The 15,221-nt window shown below is 34.6% G+C and overlaps 3 protein-coding genes across 6 annotated transcripts in view; 1 reads left to right on the top strand and 2 right to left on the bottom strand.

Annotated features, from left to right (window-relative positions):
* On the bottom strand, positions 2,050 to 5,074 carry LOC104707293 (probable protein phosphatase methylesterase 1). Of its 2 annotated transcripts, none has more exons than XR_754609.2 (13): positions 4,840 to 5,074; positions 4,679 to 4,763; positions 4,510 to 4,580; positions 4,271 to 4,385; positions 4,089 to 4,168; positions 3,647 to 3,731; positions 3,479 to 3,559; positions 3,097 to 3,191; positions 2,959 to 3,009; positions 2,676 to 2,767; positions 2,500 to 2,572; positions 2,348 to 2,425; positions 2,050 to 2,255 (listed from the first exon to the last, which is right to left on the bottom strand). XR_754609.2 is itself a non-coding variant. In XM_010423619.2 (13 exons), the coding sequence occupies exons 1-13, from the start codon at positions 4,962 to 4,964 to the stop codon at positions 2,214 to 2,216; spliced, it is 1,062 nt and encodes a 353-aa protein (XP_010421921.1). In that variant the 5' UTR covers positions 4,965 to 5,074; the 3' UTR covers positions 2,050 to 2,213. The 2 variants fall into 2 exon arrangements, 1 of the variants encoding a protein (XP_010421921.1); XM_010423619.2 differs by having other exon boundaries at positions 2,676 to 2,756.
* On the top strand, positions 6,919 to 14,422 carry LOC104707295 (non-lysosomal glucosylceramidase). Of its 3 annotated transcripts, none has more exons than XM_010423620.2 (21): positions 6,919 to 7,015; positions 7,367 to 7,422; positions 8,943 to 9,047; positions 9,161 to 9,217; positions 9,300 to 9,370; positions 9,447 to 9,546; positions 9,624 to 9,694; positions 9,777 to 9,880; positions 9,989 to 10,089; positions 10,181 to 10,234; positions 10,320 to 10,375; positions 10,470 to 10,508; positions 10,618 to 10,765; positions 10,851 to 11,026; positions 11,113 to 11,180; positions 11,269 to 11,341; positions 11,408 to 11,469; positions 11,545 to 11,916; positions 12,989 to 13,466; positions 13,553 to 13,843; positions 13,942 to 14,422. In XM_010423620.2, the coding sequence occupies exons 2-21, from the start codon at positions 7,381 to 7,383 to the stop codon at positions 14,234 to 14,236; spliced, it is 2,763 nt and encodes a 920-aa protein (XP_010421922.1). In that variant the 5' UTR covers positions 6,919 to 7,015; positions 7,367 to 7,380; the 3' UTR covers positions 14,237 to 14,422. The 3 variants fall into 3 exon arrangements, with proteins under 3 accessions (XP_010421922.1, XP_019084047.1, XP_019084048.1); XM_019228502.1 differs by having other exon boundaries at positions 11,545 to 11,728; positions 12,801 to 13,466; XM_019228503.1 differs by lacking the exons at positions 6,919 to 7,015; positions 7,367 to 7,422 and adding an exon at positions 8,755 to 8,858 and having other exon boundaries at positions 11,545 to 11,728; positions 12,801 to 13,466.
* The window catches only part of LOC104709593 (far upstream element-binding protein 2), a 5,921-nt gene continuing 5,135 nt past the window's right edge, over positions 14,436 to 15,221 (bottom strand). Inside the window, exon 8 of the mRNA XM_010426176.2 lies at positions 14,436 to 15,219. Within this exon, the coding sequence (XP_010424478.1) occupies positions 14,633 to 15,219 (587 nt within the window). The 3' untranslated portion in view covers positions 14,436 to 14,632. The remainder of the gene's footprint in view (positions 15,220 to 15,221) is intronic.

Consider the following 15,221-nt stretch of genomic DNA (forward strand, 5'->3'; position numbering starts at 1 on the left):
AAATTCCGTAAATTATGAATTGAATTTTTCTCCTCCATTCATTTTCATTTAAACACAATATTAATTATAATTGTAACTCTTCTAATTTAATTATTTTATCATTTTAATTTTCATCACTTGTTATCCTATAAATAACCATTCTCACATCCTCCCCCACCATATCCCAAATCCTAAATATTTTCTTTATTTTTTTATAATGTTCTTGCATGGGTTGAAAACCCAATTAAGAGTTTGATTATATTTTTTGTTTACTATATATTTTACATTGTTTTGAATTTTATTTCTTTTTTGCTTTATGCACTTCTTCTTTTCTTCTTTGTTTTCTTATATTATTTTGATTTAAAAAACATATGTATTCTAATATGTATAATAAAATTTTGATGACCATAATAATATTTTGGTTATAACCATCTCATAATAAAGGAATCAAGATTTGGCTAAAACAAAAAAAAGGGAATCAAGCTAAAGAAAACATCTTAATTCTTTACTTTAGATGTTTGATTAGTTTTTACAAATTCATGTATATTTATTTTATTCTTAAAGAAATGTTCTCATGAAATAAATTTTTGTAATATAATTATCAAATAATTTTTTCTTACCTCTCTCTTACCTCCAACAAAATTGTAATAAATATATTTTAGAATACTCATCATTATATTTAGTTTGTGATTCAACATATAATTATATTAAAATCATTATTTTAAAATTTATTTCAAATATGTACTTTAAGGATTTTGCTATATAAAAAACCAGTTTGATATTTATTTTCTTTCTAGCTTTTACTACAAGGATGAAAAATTAAAACTAAGCCTAGCAATATAACTTAAATTGAGGGGGATATAAAAAAAATTGTAATATAATATCAAATCAATTTTTCTTAACTCTCACTTACATCCAACAAAATTGTAATACATTTATTTTAGAATAATAATCATTATATTCAGCTTTTGAATCAACATATAATTATATTCTTAATTTAATTCAAATATGTACTTTAAATATTTTTCTATACAAAAAATAAATTGATTTTTTATTTTCTATCTAGATTTTATTAAAAGGATTAAAAATTATAACTAAACCTAGCAATATATCTTAAACTAAGGGGAATATAAAAAAAATATTTTTTTAGAAAAAATATCTTTGGGAATCGTATTTTAAAATTTTGATTGCACTTCATATGATTTTATAGGAAATATGTTTTTTTACTTTCAAAATAGTTTAGTTTTTAATTATTAAATAATTTAGGTTATGTGTTAGTGTATATGAAAAACTTAAATTATATATTTAAATCACATAGTAAATTTTTTTTTTTATTATTAATAATATTTTATTACCTCAAATGCTCAAAAATACTAATGAAAATTATTATCAAAGTTAAACAATAAAAAACAAATAACTTTAAGAGATATGTATAATGTATGTAAAATTATATTTAAATAAGTTATATATTTTGCTATTGTATGATTTTGAATATATAAAAGTGTAAAAAATGTTAATGACATTTAAATTAATTTGTTAATTATTTATTATTATTATCAAATAAATTTAAATTGATTAATATATTCTATTATACAACAATCTGCGCGAGATATTACCTAGTTTAACTTTAATGAGTTTTGATTATTTGCCTAAAACAGAATGTGTAAATAACTATTAACAAATGTCAGTTTACACAAATGTATTTTAAAAATATAATACAGATATACTATTTTGTTGAAATATAAAATAATATCAAAAACTTAATATAATAAAATTTAATAAATTTAATGGATTGATTTGTTAACCAACTCGAAAATGAAGTGGTGAATTGGAGAACGCTAGAGAAGACTTTACTCCAAAATGAAGTTTGGAAATGGATACGGAGTAGGAATGGAAAAAACAACCTCGTGCATATTTGGCCACTATCTTTTATAAGTCTCGTTTCATTTCCGATCGAATTCACACAGTCCTATGAGGATTAATGAGTTTCAAGTTGTTAGATTGGATCACTTCAGTGCCGATCAAATCTAAAAACTTCAGATTTTTTAAAGATTTGAGTTGGCACAAGGCTGAGAGATTGAAAAATATTGAAGGTGATTTTCATCTTTTTACTCTGGTCTTCAAAGTCCTAAACACGACCTAGAGTTTTGTTTTTGTTATTCATAAGCTGCCACAGCGGAACAAGCGAAAAAATCACACGATGGCTTTGACATGGTCTGGTGGTGATGGCTGATTCAAGTCTTAGGCTGTTGTGAAGGTTTCCACATTCCTGGTATCTGTTTAAAAAAAGGCGGAATATATAATCAGACTTTGAAGACTAAAGTTGCAAAAAGCGAGTAATACTGATACACAAACACTAGACACAAACCTCAACACCATGAGGTCCAATTCTGTTGCGTGATATGAAATTCAGAACAAGATTCGCGAACTCCTCCGGTACATCTTCCTGCATCCACGTAGATCATCATTGCACAAAAAGACTCAAATGTAAGAATCATTAGGCAATCGCATTTTTTTTACCTGTATGGCATGTCCAGTGTGTTTAACCACGATCATCTGGAACTTTCCTTGCATTTGACCAATTGTGAGGGTCCTAATCCAATTTAACAACACCATTATTACGACAGGCTAAAGATTTCAATCCAACTGAAGTTGAGACCTTAGCCAGAGTTCCAGAGGGACAAAAACAGATTTACCTGTCCAACCTATCAGTTCCAGCTAATAACAAGAGTTTTGGAACAGGAGATGACAAAAACTTCTCTGAGAGACCATCATACCTGCAAGGCAACTAACATCGAATCATAAACTGTCAAAGAGAGGTATATGTTTACACTCGGATTCACACAACTAGCTGTTGTAACTAATAACTCTTATTATTCGACCGTATCAACAAGCTGCCTTAGACCAAATATGGTCAAGATTCTCTGTGTTGTGCTCAGTGATTTACCGAACTAAAACAAGAGGTAGTGAAGGTCATACCAGCCTTTCCAATATTGCTCCGTTTCCTCTAGACGCGTCCGGTATACATAGCTAGATAAAAGGTTCATATTTCCAGTCATTAGGAAGCACACGTGTGAATACCTCAAAATGGTTACTATAAGTAACAGAGATACGCACCACTGCTTTGAATCATCATATTTGAGAGTTGTGGGGATGGAGACACGAGCAGAATCAATGTTTCTTAACGACCCTCCTCTAACGCTGTATTCAATCTGCAGAAATTATACATTACTTCAAAGATGGCAAATCCAACAAAATTTTACTTTTAAAAAATCAATAGTTGTTTACAGCTTTAGCTCAATCTAAAGAAATCAAGGCAATGAGGGGAGCCTTGAAAGCTGAAAGGCCAAAGTTTTCATCAACAAGGATTCAACAAAAGAAAATATCACACAGCTGACAGACCAGAAGTAAAATACTATATATTAATGCCATAACACGACACATAAAATTCCTAGATGTCTTGTTTGTATATTCAACCAAGTGTTTAAAAGTTGCTTACTGCTTTTTGGATGCTAGGAAAATGCTGCATTCTGTTTGAGAGAATTTTCTGCATGTGAATCAACGAGGCAATAGCAGTACCCTGCAATGAAAGTGCTTTGATCAATTCATCTCACAAGAGTGCCGACCAAGTGAAAAACATATGAGACTTTTCTATCAGAAAGCAAACCTCAACAACATCCACAACGACAAGCCCAGCCAAACTACTCAATGTTTTATTTGCGGCAACTTCCACAGCGACCGAACCTCCCATGCTATATGTTAATAACATGAAACCAATTTATGAAAACTGTATTACACGACTTCTACATTCTACAGATTTATGCATGCGTCTATCACTACAATCATGTACCAAAGGGAGCCCATATTTATTCCTTACTAAAGAATTGAAGTCATAATCATAGGTTCAGTATACGAAACATTGTACCAAGTATATCATAAACAACTAAAAATTTAAACTTTATCACATATGTTATAGATATATTCAATGGCACACTTGATAAAAATCGATTTCCTCGCTATTCACCAGCCGTCTTACACTTTATGAAAGAGATCATAAACGGCATACAGATATGACAAACAAAATGGGAAAAAAAAAAAAGAAAAAAAACCTGTGACCAACTAGGACAATAGCTGGAGGAGAGTCTCCATACAATTCCTTAATCACAGCCAAAACATCATTGCTCATTGTCTGCATTTCCCACCTTACTACATCAGACTCAATTCTCAAATACCAACCAGCTAATGTCTATAATCAAATGAGCAAATCCAGACTCTAGTAAAAACGTTATACCTCGAGCGATAAGTCCAATTCATTCTCTGAAACCGATTTACCATGTCCTCTCAAGTCCATGGCAACCACTCTTGCTTTCTCCTTGATTTTACTTGCCACTATAGAAAACGAAAGCCTAGCAAGATAGAACAGATGGAAACTATTATATTTGTACATGCCTCTTTTAAGTTCCATATTCAGCGAGTTCTCATCAGTGAAGTTTAAACTGAAGAGCCAAGGATCAAAAAAAAAACACTCACCCAGAGTAGCCACCACCATGGAGACAAAATACAACAGGTCCTTCAGTTCCAGCCATATATACGTGAAACACCTAAACAAAGATACACACTCCATTAGAGAGAGCAAAGAGAGAACAAAACTAAAACGTTCTGGAGAAACTTGAGAGAGAGCAATTCGTTAAAGCGTTACATCGTCAGATCCAGTGATTGATACATCATCTTCTTTATCGAAATAGCTTGTCCACTCTACAGGCGAATACTTCTCCGACGAACTCCTGAATCCCAGAAAAATTACAGTTGATGATAGAGATGAGAATTGGAGAAACGAAATCAGAATTGAATTTGACTGACGTGGAAGGAGGACGAAGAGGACGAGCGGCGAAGACAGACGCCGGAGCTTCATCTATTGGTTCTACTACATGATCCTCCTCTGAGGTATCTTCACGAAGAGGATTTAAATTTGAAGAAGAATCCATTTGTTGAATTCAGAACAGATCAAATGGGGAATATAGAAAGTAACCTCACAGATCTTTACAGTTCTTCTTCTTTCTTCTACAACTCGCTTTTCTCCATTTTTCGTGTTTTTTTCAGTCGTTTCAATAGGAAGGTGACACCTCGACGAATGGCAAATTGGACTGGGCTTATATATTTTTGGGCCATTTTAGGCCTATAAGCCCAAAACTGGTCAATATGACTCACACAAAGCGTCAATAATTATGGGAAAAGAGTACAGTTTCAAAAGTAAATTGTCTACCTGTAGTACAAACATCAAGTGTGAATTTCTATCCAAAATTCAAATTTTATACTCAATTAGTATAAACAGTACCAATTTCAAAATGGATATTGATTCACATGACACGTGTCAGAGTGAGGTAGTATCATCGTGTTTACTCAGATGACACACGTGAGAGTAAATTGTCATCGTTTACATAAAACGACGTCGTTTTTGAAACGGCAATTTAAAAAACAAAAAAACTATAACAACCAAGATTCAAACTCGAGTGCATTAACATTTAAAATATATATATATTTATATTTATATTTATATTTATAAGATATTAAATACATAATATTTTTAAATACCAAACTTGGTTATATTGAAATTATTATTGTAAGAACATGGGAAATATATTGAATTATAGTTTATATAATCTATAAATTATATAATGGAATATATATATATTATATAATTTTAATTATAATATAATATTATTTCAATAAATATCATATTATTAATATCCTATAAATATTATATCATTAACATCTTAAATATATTAAATTAGTTAATAAATAAAAAGATTATATTATTTATATCTTAAAATGTTGAGCTATTGGGTATTTAAAATGTTATATTACTAACATCACTATGATGCCACCTCACTCTCCCACATGTCATTTGAGTCTACATTCATTTTGAAATTGACACCGTTTGTACTAATTGGGTATGAAATTTAAATTTTAACTAAGTTTGGGTAGAAATTGGTACTACATATTTGCACAGGTAAAAATTGATACTTTTAAAATTGTACGGGTATAAAATGACTATTTTTCCAGTTTAGTTTGGATCCGAATTTTGTTTTAAGAAAAATATAAGAAAGTATATAAATTTTTGAAATAGCTAGGGTTAAATTAACTCTCCAGGATCCTAATAAGATCACTGTGTGGACTATTCTCGATCGCGAGATTTTGTTATAGGATGAACTGAACAAAGACGTTGTTTTCGGCATAAGGCACAAGTAGGTTAAACTGACAAAGATTGATATCGCCATATGTTAAAGTAGAAATGATAAAGATTTTGCGGCTGCGGTTTTGGTCTTGTCGGGTTTATTCACCTAATCATCAAGCTAAAAATATTGTCGACATATGTGATGCGACGCAACCGGTTTAGGGCCGTCGTCTGGCTATATACGTGCACTAGCCATGTTTTAAGTTAGCACTTGTAACTTTTTAGTATCACCCACAACTAATATGTATGGCCCATGAGATATCAATCTACAACAAAATGAACAAATACACTGATGTTTCTATATATAGCCGACGAAGTAAAACTTTAATGATAAAATTTAACAATTTTTAAAAGTATGATTATACGAATATATATTTTTTTAAAATTCTGAGATTGGAAATCTCAAAATCTTATGTGAAATGCTCTGGCATCTTTTTTTATTTAATGTGAATAATTGAGCATAAAATCTTCTTCTTCTTTTTTTTTTTTTTTATTGATGTGAATGATAGAGCATCGTATATTACAAAGTGAAAAAAAAAAAAAAAAATCACGTTTATGTTCTGTGACTTTGAAAATATAGTTTCTTGTTAGGAAGATAATTAATATCATCAGTACTGGTATATCGTATTCGTATATGTTTTGGATTTTACAATTTGCCAAACATCACCAACCGAGGGCCTACCGTACCCTATCTTTCCATCAAAGAAAAATTCCATATCTTGCTTCAAAGCATGCTTATCTTCGTTATATAAACCCCTTCTTTCTCTCAGAGACTCGGACTGATCAACTCCGACTCCTTTGGTAAAAAAAAATTACTTTTAATTTTAAATACTATTGTGATCGTGGTCATGCATATATTTTATGTCAATCATCAGTTTCAAGCGTTTCCTAGTTTTTTTTTTACAGTAACCATATTGTTTGATAGCCACTGATAGAGTTGTTTTTCTCTCAATAACTGATATCATCTTCTTCGTTCTTCCAAAACCATTGATAGTTGATCTCAATCTCACATCCAAAAGTTTCAAATTTTAAACCCTTCATGCTAATTTTCAACCTTTTGCAAGTTCATGTATTTTTTTGTTGTTGTTTGTTGTTCCATGTGTTATATAAACTCTTTGCATAACCAGTGAATCCTTTAATTTCCTTATATAGGTAACTTATTAAAGATGAAGAACGGTCACTCGGAAAGCGAACTCCAAACTCAAATGGTAATTTTATACTTTCTCTCATGTTACATATTGTTCATTTGTTCTGAACATGAAAAACTTTTGTTTTGTTCACTTATCCATAATCAAGTACGTATGGTTGGTTTTCAATCACACTTCAGTTTGTAAAAGATCTATATAAATTGTCAGTCTTTTCTTGTTTTTTTTTTCTTCTTACTAAAAGACGAAGAAGAAAAAATAAAAATAAAATATCAGTCAGTTTGCAACGTCAAAGTGACAATCAAATTACGTGTTTAATATTAGTAGCTTTGGACCACTCGTTTCCTAAATAGTAATGAAGAATGTGAACTCTCTTGCGAACTTTTTACTCTTTAGATATACATGTCACTGTCATCTATTTTTATTTTTTTTCCTTTGTCAACATCTGTCGGTTACAATTTTACTATATATTGCACGTTATATTTGAAGTTTTCTTTCTTGTAGTTTTTTAACCTCTTGTCTTGGTTTATATGAAGTTTACTACCATTAGAATCAATTCCAATACTAAACATAATAATCGAATAAGATTGAAAATGCTTTAACACAGAATATTAAAGCAAAAGATGAAAAGCATACTGTATATATTAGTATCAGCTGTCGTCTACCCCGAATAATAATATTGTAACTATCTCGAATAAAATGGAAGGTAATCTTGGGAATATTTATATATTAAACTAATGATACTAATACTATACATCCACCAAGTGAATTTTCAGTAGTAACTTTTTTAAAACATATTTATTAACATATTAGTAAAATTAATGAGATATATATAGATATATATATATATATATACATATTTATTAACATATATACATTGTAGTAAAATAAGGTGGTAAAAAGTTGATGATACAAAATAGAATGACTGATAGTACAAAATTTTAGACTACCACTTGGTATTAATTTTGAGACTGTATATAGGCGGAAATAGTATACTATAACATTTCTTAAAAATGTATGGGATTTTATAACTTTTTCCCTAATTTTCAAATTTTGTTTGATATTTATAATTTTTAAAAAAAATTATTGTACCACCATCTATTAAAATCAAATGTATATTTGTCTCGTCATTTTTTGTACCGTCCTCCTTTTTAAATTGTTTTTTTACCACCAAATCATTTTTGTAATCTTGTCTTAGAGGGTTTCAAGATTAATTATTTTGGTATTTTCAAATAGTAAATTTTTCAATTCTACGTCCTAAAGAACATAAGAGTGAATGATTCCTAGATTAGGAAAAGTGACAGCTATCCACGAAGTGGCAACAACTCGTGTCACCACCACCGCCTCGTGGCGGCTGGCGTCTAAGCGCATCATCTTGCTATATATTCCTTCTTTTGCTTCTGTTATCTTCGCCACCAAAAAAAAAAAGAAACTAATTATCAAAACATCTTTTTTTAAAAAATTCTTAATAGTTAGTTATAAAGAACATGAAACATTTGGTACTAAAAGGCTACAACTTTTTTTAGCTAGCTTATTGATTTAGTCATACATGTTAATCAAATTTTGATTTACAATTTTTGTAGATTGGAAATGAGAGACTTCCTCAAGTAACGTGGCAAAGGAAGTTGAACAGCAATGTAAAGAACCCTTCTGAGTTCCAGATGAGTATAAGAGATCTTCTTCATCTGGTACATTTTTTTTTTATAGTTATAAGCTAAATCAATGACTTAAGTTTATTCAGATGATTGTAGATATTAAAACTTGTTTCTCTCTTTCTCTCCTTGTGTGGCTTTTCTGGAAGTTTCCAATAGGCTACAGATTGTGGCGTTACACTAAAGAACAAGCTGTTAAAGGAAAAGTGAGTTGCTTTATAATGTATTCACAAAAAAAAAACATTTGTTCTTTAACACCACATTCTGAAACTACGATTTCTTGATTAGGTTTCGATGTACGATATGTTCAAAAAGCGTCATGTAACAGGCAACCACGGCGTTCCATTAGGTGGAATTGGGTAAGATCTTAAGTTTAATATAAGCAACATGTTGTTCTTTCTATTAGAAATGTTTTCAATACACAAAATGTTTTAGTGGAGGAAGCATCGGAAGGAGTTACAAAGGTGAGTTTCAGCAGTTTAAGCTCTTTCCTAAAGTTTGTGAAGAAGCTCCAATCCCCACAAACCAATTCTCAGTAAGTAGACATCTCTTGCTCTAACACTTACTATCACAAAGATGCATGCTTCTTGATTACGTTTTGTTGATGATTAGGTTTTTGTTTCGAGACCCGGTGGTGTGAATTACTCAACTGTACTATGCCCAACAAAGCCAGAATCTGTGAAGTAAGGCTATTTAATAGCTTTCCATGGATCATTTGAAGGAAGAAACTTTGTTCCTTATTATAACTTAACGTTATCAATGCAGTGGTAAAACAGAGGGTTTAGGAATAGAATCATGGGATTGGAACATGAAAGGGGATAAGTCTATGTATCATGCTCTGTATCCAAGGTCTTGGACCGTTTACAACGGTATAAAAAAAATGAATCTAACCATGGTTCGTTGTAGATCAAAATGTTTTCATCAGATTCATGATTGCTAAAGGTTTATAATAAAATGTATTTGGCTTTGGGGAACAGAGCCTGACCCTGAACTAAGAATAGTTTCTCGTCAAGTTTCTCCCTTTATACCTCAAAATTACAAAGAAAGCAGTCTTCCAGTATCGGTTTTCGAGTTTACGGTAAGAATATCCCGAGAAGATGTTCTTTTTACGACTTTATTATCTCAGATGATCATAAAAAAGTTGTACCTTTTTGGCTAATGTTTCACAGGTGAGTAACCTTGGGAAAGAAGAAGCAACGGTTACTTTGCTCTTTACTTGGGAGGTACACTAATCTCAAACAAAAATGATATCTATCTGTTTCATGTATTTGAATGTTCAAGACCATTTATGTATGTGTGCTTACTTAGAACTCAGTGGGAGGAGCTTCTGGGTTAAGTGGAGAACACTACAACTCAACAACAATGTAAGTATCTATATTTCAAAGTCTATTGTCACAGCTTTTGATCTTTGTTTTTAACAAAAGAAACCCATTTTAATTTAATGGTGTGATATATCAGGGAAAGAGATGGAGTTCATGCAATAGCTTTACATCACAAGTTAATTTCTTTTACTTGAGCCTTAAGTTACTGAAAATTCCTCTGTTTTAGGGCTTTATTGCCGGTGATGAAATTAAGTTTTTTTAAAAGACTTACTGATAACTTGTAGGACGGCCAATGGACACCCGCCAGTTACTTACGCTATTGCAGCGCAAGAAACAGAGGATGTCCATGTCTCTGAGTGTCCATGCTTCTTAGTTTCTGGTCGTTCTCCTAAAGAAATCACAGCAAAAGAGATGTGGGGTGAGATTAAAAAGGTGTAATCTTTTTGTTCTCTTTTCTTGCAATGTTCTTCCAAATCTATTCAAAAAAAGGTCTGAATGTTTTTGAACTCTCTTTTAGAACAAATCGTTCGACGGGTTAAATAACGAGCCAGGCTCACCTTCGAGACCTGGAACATCCATTGGAGCAGCCGTAGCTGCTAATGTGAATGTTCCTCCAGGTTGTGACCGTACCGTCACGTTTTCACTCTCATGGGACTGTCCTGAGGTGCGGTTCAATGAAAAGACTTACCACAGGTACAACCTATTGATTCAAAAATCTTGCATGAATATATATACTTCTAGTTTAATATTCACCTAATGTGAATCCTTATACTTTACAGACGATACACAAAATTCTATGGCAACTTAGGCGACGCAGCAGTAAAAATGGCTCGAGACGCTCTTCTAAGTACGTACTGGAATTTGCTATTGTTTTCGATTTCTTCTTTGCAACAAAAGTCTCATATGATGTTTTCTTTCTTCTTGAAACACAAAAGATTATGTTGATTGGGAGTCTCAGATTGAAGCATGGCAAAGCCCTATTCTTTCTGACACTACACTTCCTGACTGGTAAACTCTATTTATACCTTGAAACTTCTCTTCTACTTCGCAATCGATAACCGATGAATGTTTCAGGTACCGAGTTACTCTATTCAACGAACTATACTATTTCAACTCCGGAGGAACTATCTGGACAGGTAATTCAGTTATAATGTACAGACAAACAACTCTAGATTTTTTCTTGACTATATTTGTTTTTTCACCAACCATAGATGGCTTGCCTCCCAAGAAGAACAATGAAAGAAGCAAGATTATGAATACAGAACAGAACGACATTGTTATAGACCTCTTCAAGAAAATCAATGCGGTTTGTGAGCAGATTCATTCTCCTCAGGCCTCGAATGCTGAAGAGAACATTGGGCAGTTCATTTACCTTGAAGGAATTGAGTATCTAATGTACAACACTTACGACGTTCACTTCTACTCTTCATTTGCACTTCTTAGTCTCTTCCCTAAGCTCGCACTCAGCATCCAAAGAGACTTTGCAGCAACAGTTTTGTTTCAAGATCCAACCAAGAAAAAGATCATGAGCTCTGGCGAGTGGGTTCCAAGAAAACTTCTTGGATCTGTTCCTCACGATATAGGTCTAAACGATCCGTGGATCGAACTAAACGAATATAACTTCTTTAACACGGATCGTTGGAAAGACTTGAACGCCAAGTTTGTTCTTCAAGTCTACAGAGACGTGGTTGCCACCGGCGATCAGGGTTTTGCGAAAGCGGTTTGGCCGTCTGTTTACACAGCAGTTGCTTACTAAGATCAGTTTGATAAGGACGAGGACGGGATGATTGAAAAGGAAGGGTTTCCGGATCAGACATACGATGCTTGGAGTGTTACAGGGGTTAGTGCTTATTGTGGCGGTCTCTGGGTCGCTGCTCTTCAAGCTGCGTCTGCGTTTGCTAGTATTGTTGGGGAAAACGCTGTTGCCATTTACTTCAATGCAAAGTATGAGAAGGCGAAAAGCGTTTACGAGAAGCTATGGAACGGTTCCTACTTCAATTACGACGAGAGTGGTAAGGGGTCTAGCTCCTCAATTCTTGCTGATCAGTTGGCTGGACAATGGTAAGAGTAAGACTCAACCACTCCGATTAGATTTCTCAGTTCTCTTTCCAACGCTATTGATGTAGCGGTCTTCTGTGTTTTTGTAGGTATGCGAGAGCATGTGGATTGAAGCCGATAACGAAAGAGGAATGGATAAGGAAAGCACTCGAGACGATCTATGAGTTCAATGTGATGAAAGTGAGAGGAGGGACACGTGGAGCAGTGAACGGGATGTCTCCGGATGGACAAGTGGATACGAACTCGTTGGTTTCAAAGGAGGTTTGGGCTGGGACTACTTACTCTGTTGCAGCTTGTATGATTCAAGAAGGAGAAAGAGACAAAGGGTTTCAGACAGCAAGTGGAATCTACGAGGCTGTTTGGTCTGATCGTGGTCTCAGGTATATACATAATAAANTGAGTATCTAATGTACAACACTTACGACGTTCACTTCTACTCTTCATTTGCACTTCTTAGTCTCTTCCCTAAGCTCGCACTCAGCATCCAAAGAGACTTTGCAGCAACAGTTTTGTTTCAAGATCCCACCAAGAAACAGATCATGAGCTCTGGCGAGTGGGTTCCAAGAAAACTTCTTGGATCTGTTCCTCATGATATAGGTCTAAACGATCCGTGGCTCGAACTAAACGAATATAACTTCTTCAACACGGATCGTTGGAAAGACTTGAACGCCAAGTTTGTTCTTCAAGTCTACAGAGACGTGGTTGCCACCGGCGATCAGGGTTTTGCGAAAGCGGTTTGGCCGTCTGTTTACACAGCAGTTGCTTACTTAGACCAGTTTGATAAGGACGAGGACGGGATGATTGAAAACGAAGGGTTTCCGGATCAGACATACGATGCTTGGAGTGTTACAGGGGTTAGTGCTTATTGTGGCGGTCTCTGGGTCGCTGCTCTTCAAGCTGCGTCTGCGTTTGCTAGTATTGTTGGGGAAAACGCTGTTGCCATTTACTTCAATGCAAAGTATGAGAAGGCGAAAAGCGTTTACGAGAAGCTATGGAACGGTTCCTACTTCAATTACGACGAGAGTGGTAAGGGGTCTAGCTCCTCAATTCTTGCTGATCAGTTGGCTGGACAATGGTAAGAGTAAGACTCAACCACTCCGATTAGATTTCTCAGTTCTCTTTCCAACGCTATTGATGTAGCGGTCTTCTGTGTTTTTGTAGGTATGCGAGAGCATGTGGATTGAAGCCGATAACGAAAGAGGAATGGATAAGGAAAGCACTCGAGACGATCTATGAGTTCAATGTGATGAAAGTGAGAGGAGGGACACGTGGAGCAGTGAACGGGATGTCTCCGGATGGACAAGTGGATACGAACTCGTTGGTTTCAAAGGAGGTTTGGGCTGGGACTACTTACTCTGTTGCAGCTTGTATGATTCAAGAAGGAGAAAGAGACAAAGGGTTTCAGACAGCAAGTGGAATCTACGAGGCTGTTTGGTCTGATCGTGGTCTCAGGTATATACATAATAAACAAGCTCACTTTCTGTTTCACTAGACAACAAAAGTTACAAAATCTTTCTTTTTCTGTGGTGGATTTGCGTGTGTCGGTTCAGTTGCTCGTTTCAGACACCAGAAGCGTGGAACATGAATGATGAATACAGATCTCTGTGTTACATGAGACCTCTTGCTATATGGTCTATACAATGGGCATTGACACGAACTGGATCGTTTGAAGAGAAGCAAAAGTTAGTGGAAGGAAAAGAAGAAAGTGATTTGTTGTTAAGGCAACACAAAGGGTTCCAAGATGTGGCTCGTTTTGTGAAGATAGTACCGACGAGCAATGAACATAGAACTAGAAGCCTCCTCCAGGACACGTATGAGGCCATCCTCAATACACTCCGCTTATAGCCTAGAGACCTCGAACTTATTTCTAAGTCCCGGATGCAACATTTTTGCATCACATGTTTATTTATCTTGTATATATACGTTTCTTGTTAAACGAAGAACAAAATCTAAAAGACTGTTCCTGGTTTTGGGAACTAGTCACATAAATTGTCACTGGTTTCGAGAAATATAAAATCTTCTTTCGAAGCATGACCAACGAAAATAAATATAAGAGCTTAAACTATCAGCAACAGTTCAACAACAGTTCAACAACTAAAGGTTAATTGAGAGATTACAATAAAGCATTCAAGGTGAAGGAGTCAGAGACGAATCAGATCCACCTTTTCATAAGAAACTGTCTTAGACTCCAGCTGCGTTAGTGCAGCAGGTCTAGCAACTTTGCAACATTGGTTGATTCTTTTAACGTGGAGCTGCGTAAACCTGGCTTGCATCGTACTGATTCACTTGTGTGCTCCCTGGAGCAGTCACATACCCAGCAGGTTGAGTTGCAGGCTGTTGCTCATATCCTGCTTGAGTAGTTGCTGCTTGTGAATAAGCTGTTTGGCTTCCCGGTGCTGCACCATATCCGTAGTTAGGATCTTGAGAGCTTGTGTTGTAACCATAGTTTCCACTGTTTTGGGCCTGAGCAGTACCATAAGCAGGCTGTGAGGATGGATATGAACTGTACCCACTGGTTGGAGCTACTTGCCCACCATATCCAGCTGCTCCAGCCTGCTGTGCACCAGGCTGGTCATGAGTGGAAGAAGTTGGCTGAACACTTTGTTGCTGGTAAGCTGGACCAGTTGCAGGTGTTTGTGTACCATTGTTGTAACCGTCAGATGGAGCCGAGCTATAGGAAGGGTATGCTTGCTGTTGCACTGGCCCACCACTTGACGTGTAACCATATTGTTGTTGTGGAGCCATGTTGGTAGTGGTACTGCCATATAACGGTGCTGCTGCTGCTGGAGTTGCACCTTGGTAAGGAACATCACCGGAAGGAGTTGCCGCT

This window comes from Camelina sativa, chromosome 8 (assembly GCF_000633955.1).
Source record: "Camelina sativa cultivar DH55 chromosome 8, Cs, whole genome shotgun sequence".
NCBI classification, from domain to species: Eukaryota; Viridiplantae; Streptophyta; class Magnoliopsida; order Brassicales; family Brassicaceae; genus Camelina; species Camelina sativa.

Coding starts and splice junctions, on each gene's coding strand:
- LOC104707293 (XM_010423619.2), bottom strand. CDS start 4,964: ATGGATTCTTCTTCAAATTTAAATCCTCTTCGTGAAGATACCTCAGAG. Junction 4,581..4,678: donor CAATCACTGGATCTGACGAT/GTAACGCTTTAA, acceptor ATCTTTGTTTAG/GTGTTTCACGTATATATGGC. Junction 4,169..4,270: donor AATTGGACTTATCGCTCGAG/GTATAACGTTTT, acceptor TGGGAAATGCAG/ACAATGAGCAATGATGTTTT.
- LOC104707295 (XM_010423620.2), top strand. CDS start 7,381: ATGAAGAACGGTCACTCGGAAAGCGAACTCCAAACTCAAATG. Junction 9,547..9,623: donor TCCCCACAAACCAATTCTCA/GTAAGTAGACAT, acceptor GTTGATGATTAG/GTTTTTGTTTCGAGACCCGG. Junction 10,090..10,180: donor TATCGGTTTTCGAGTTTACG/GTAAGAATATCC, acceptor AATGTTTCACAG/GTGAGTAACCTTGGGAAAGA.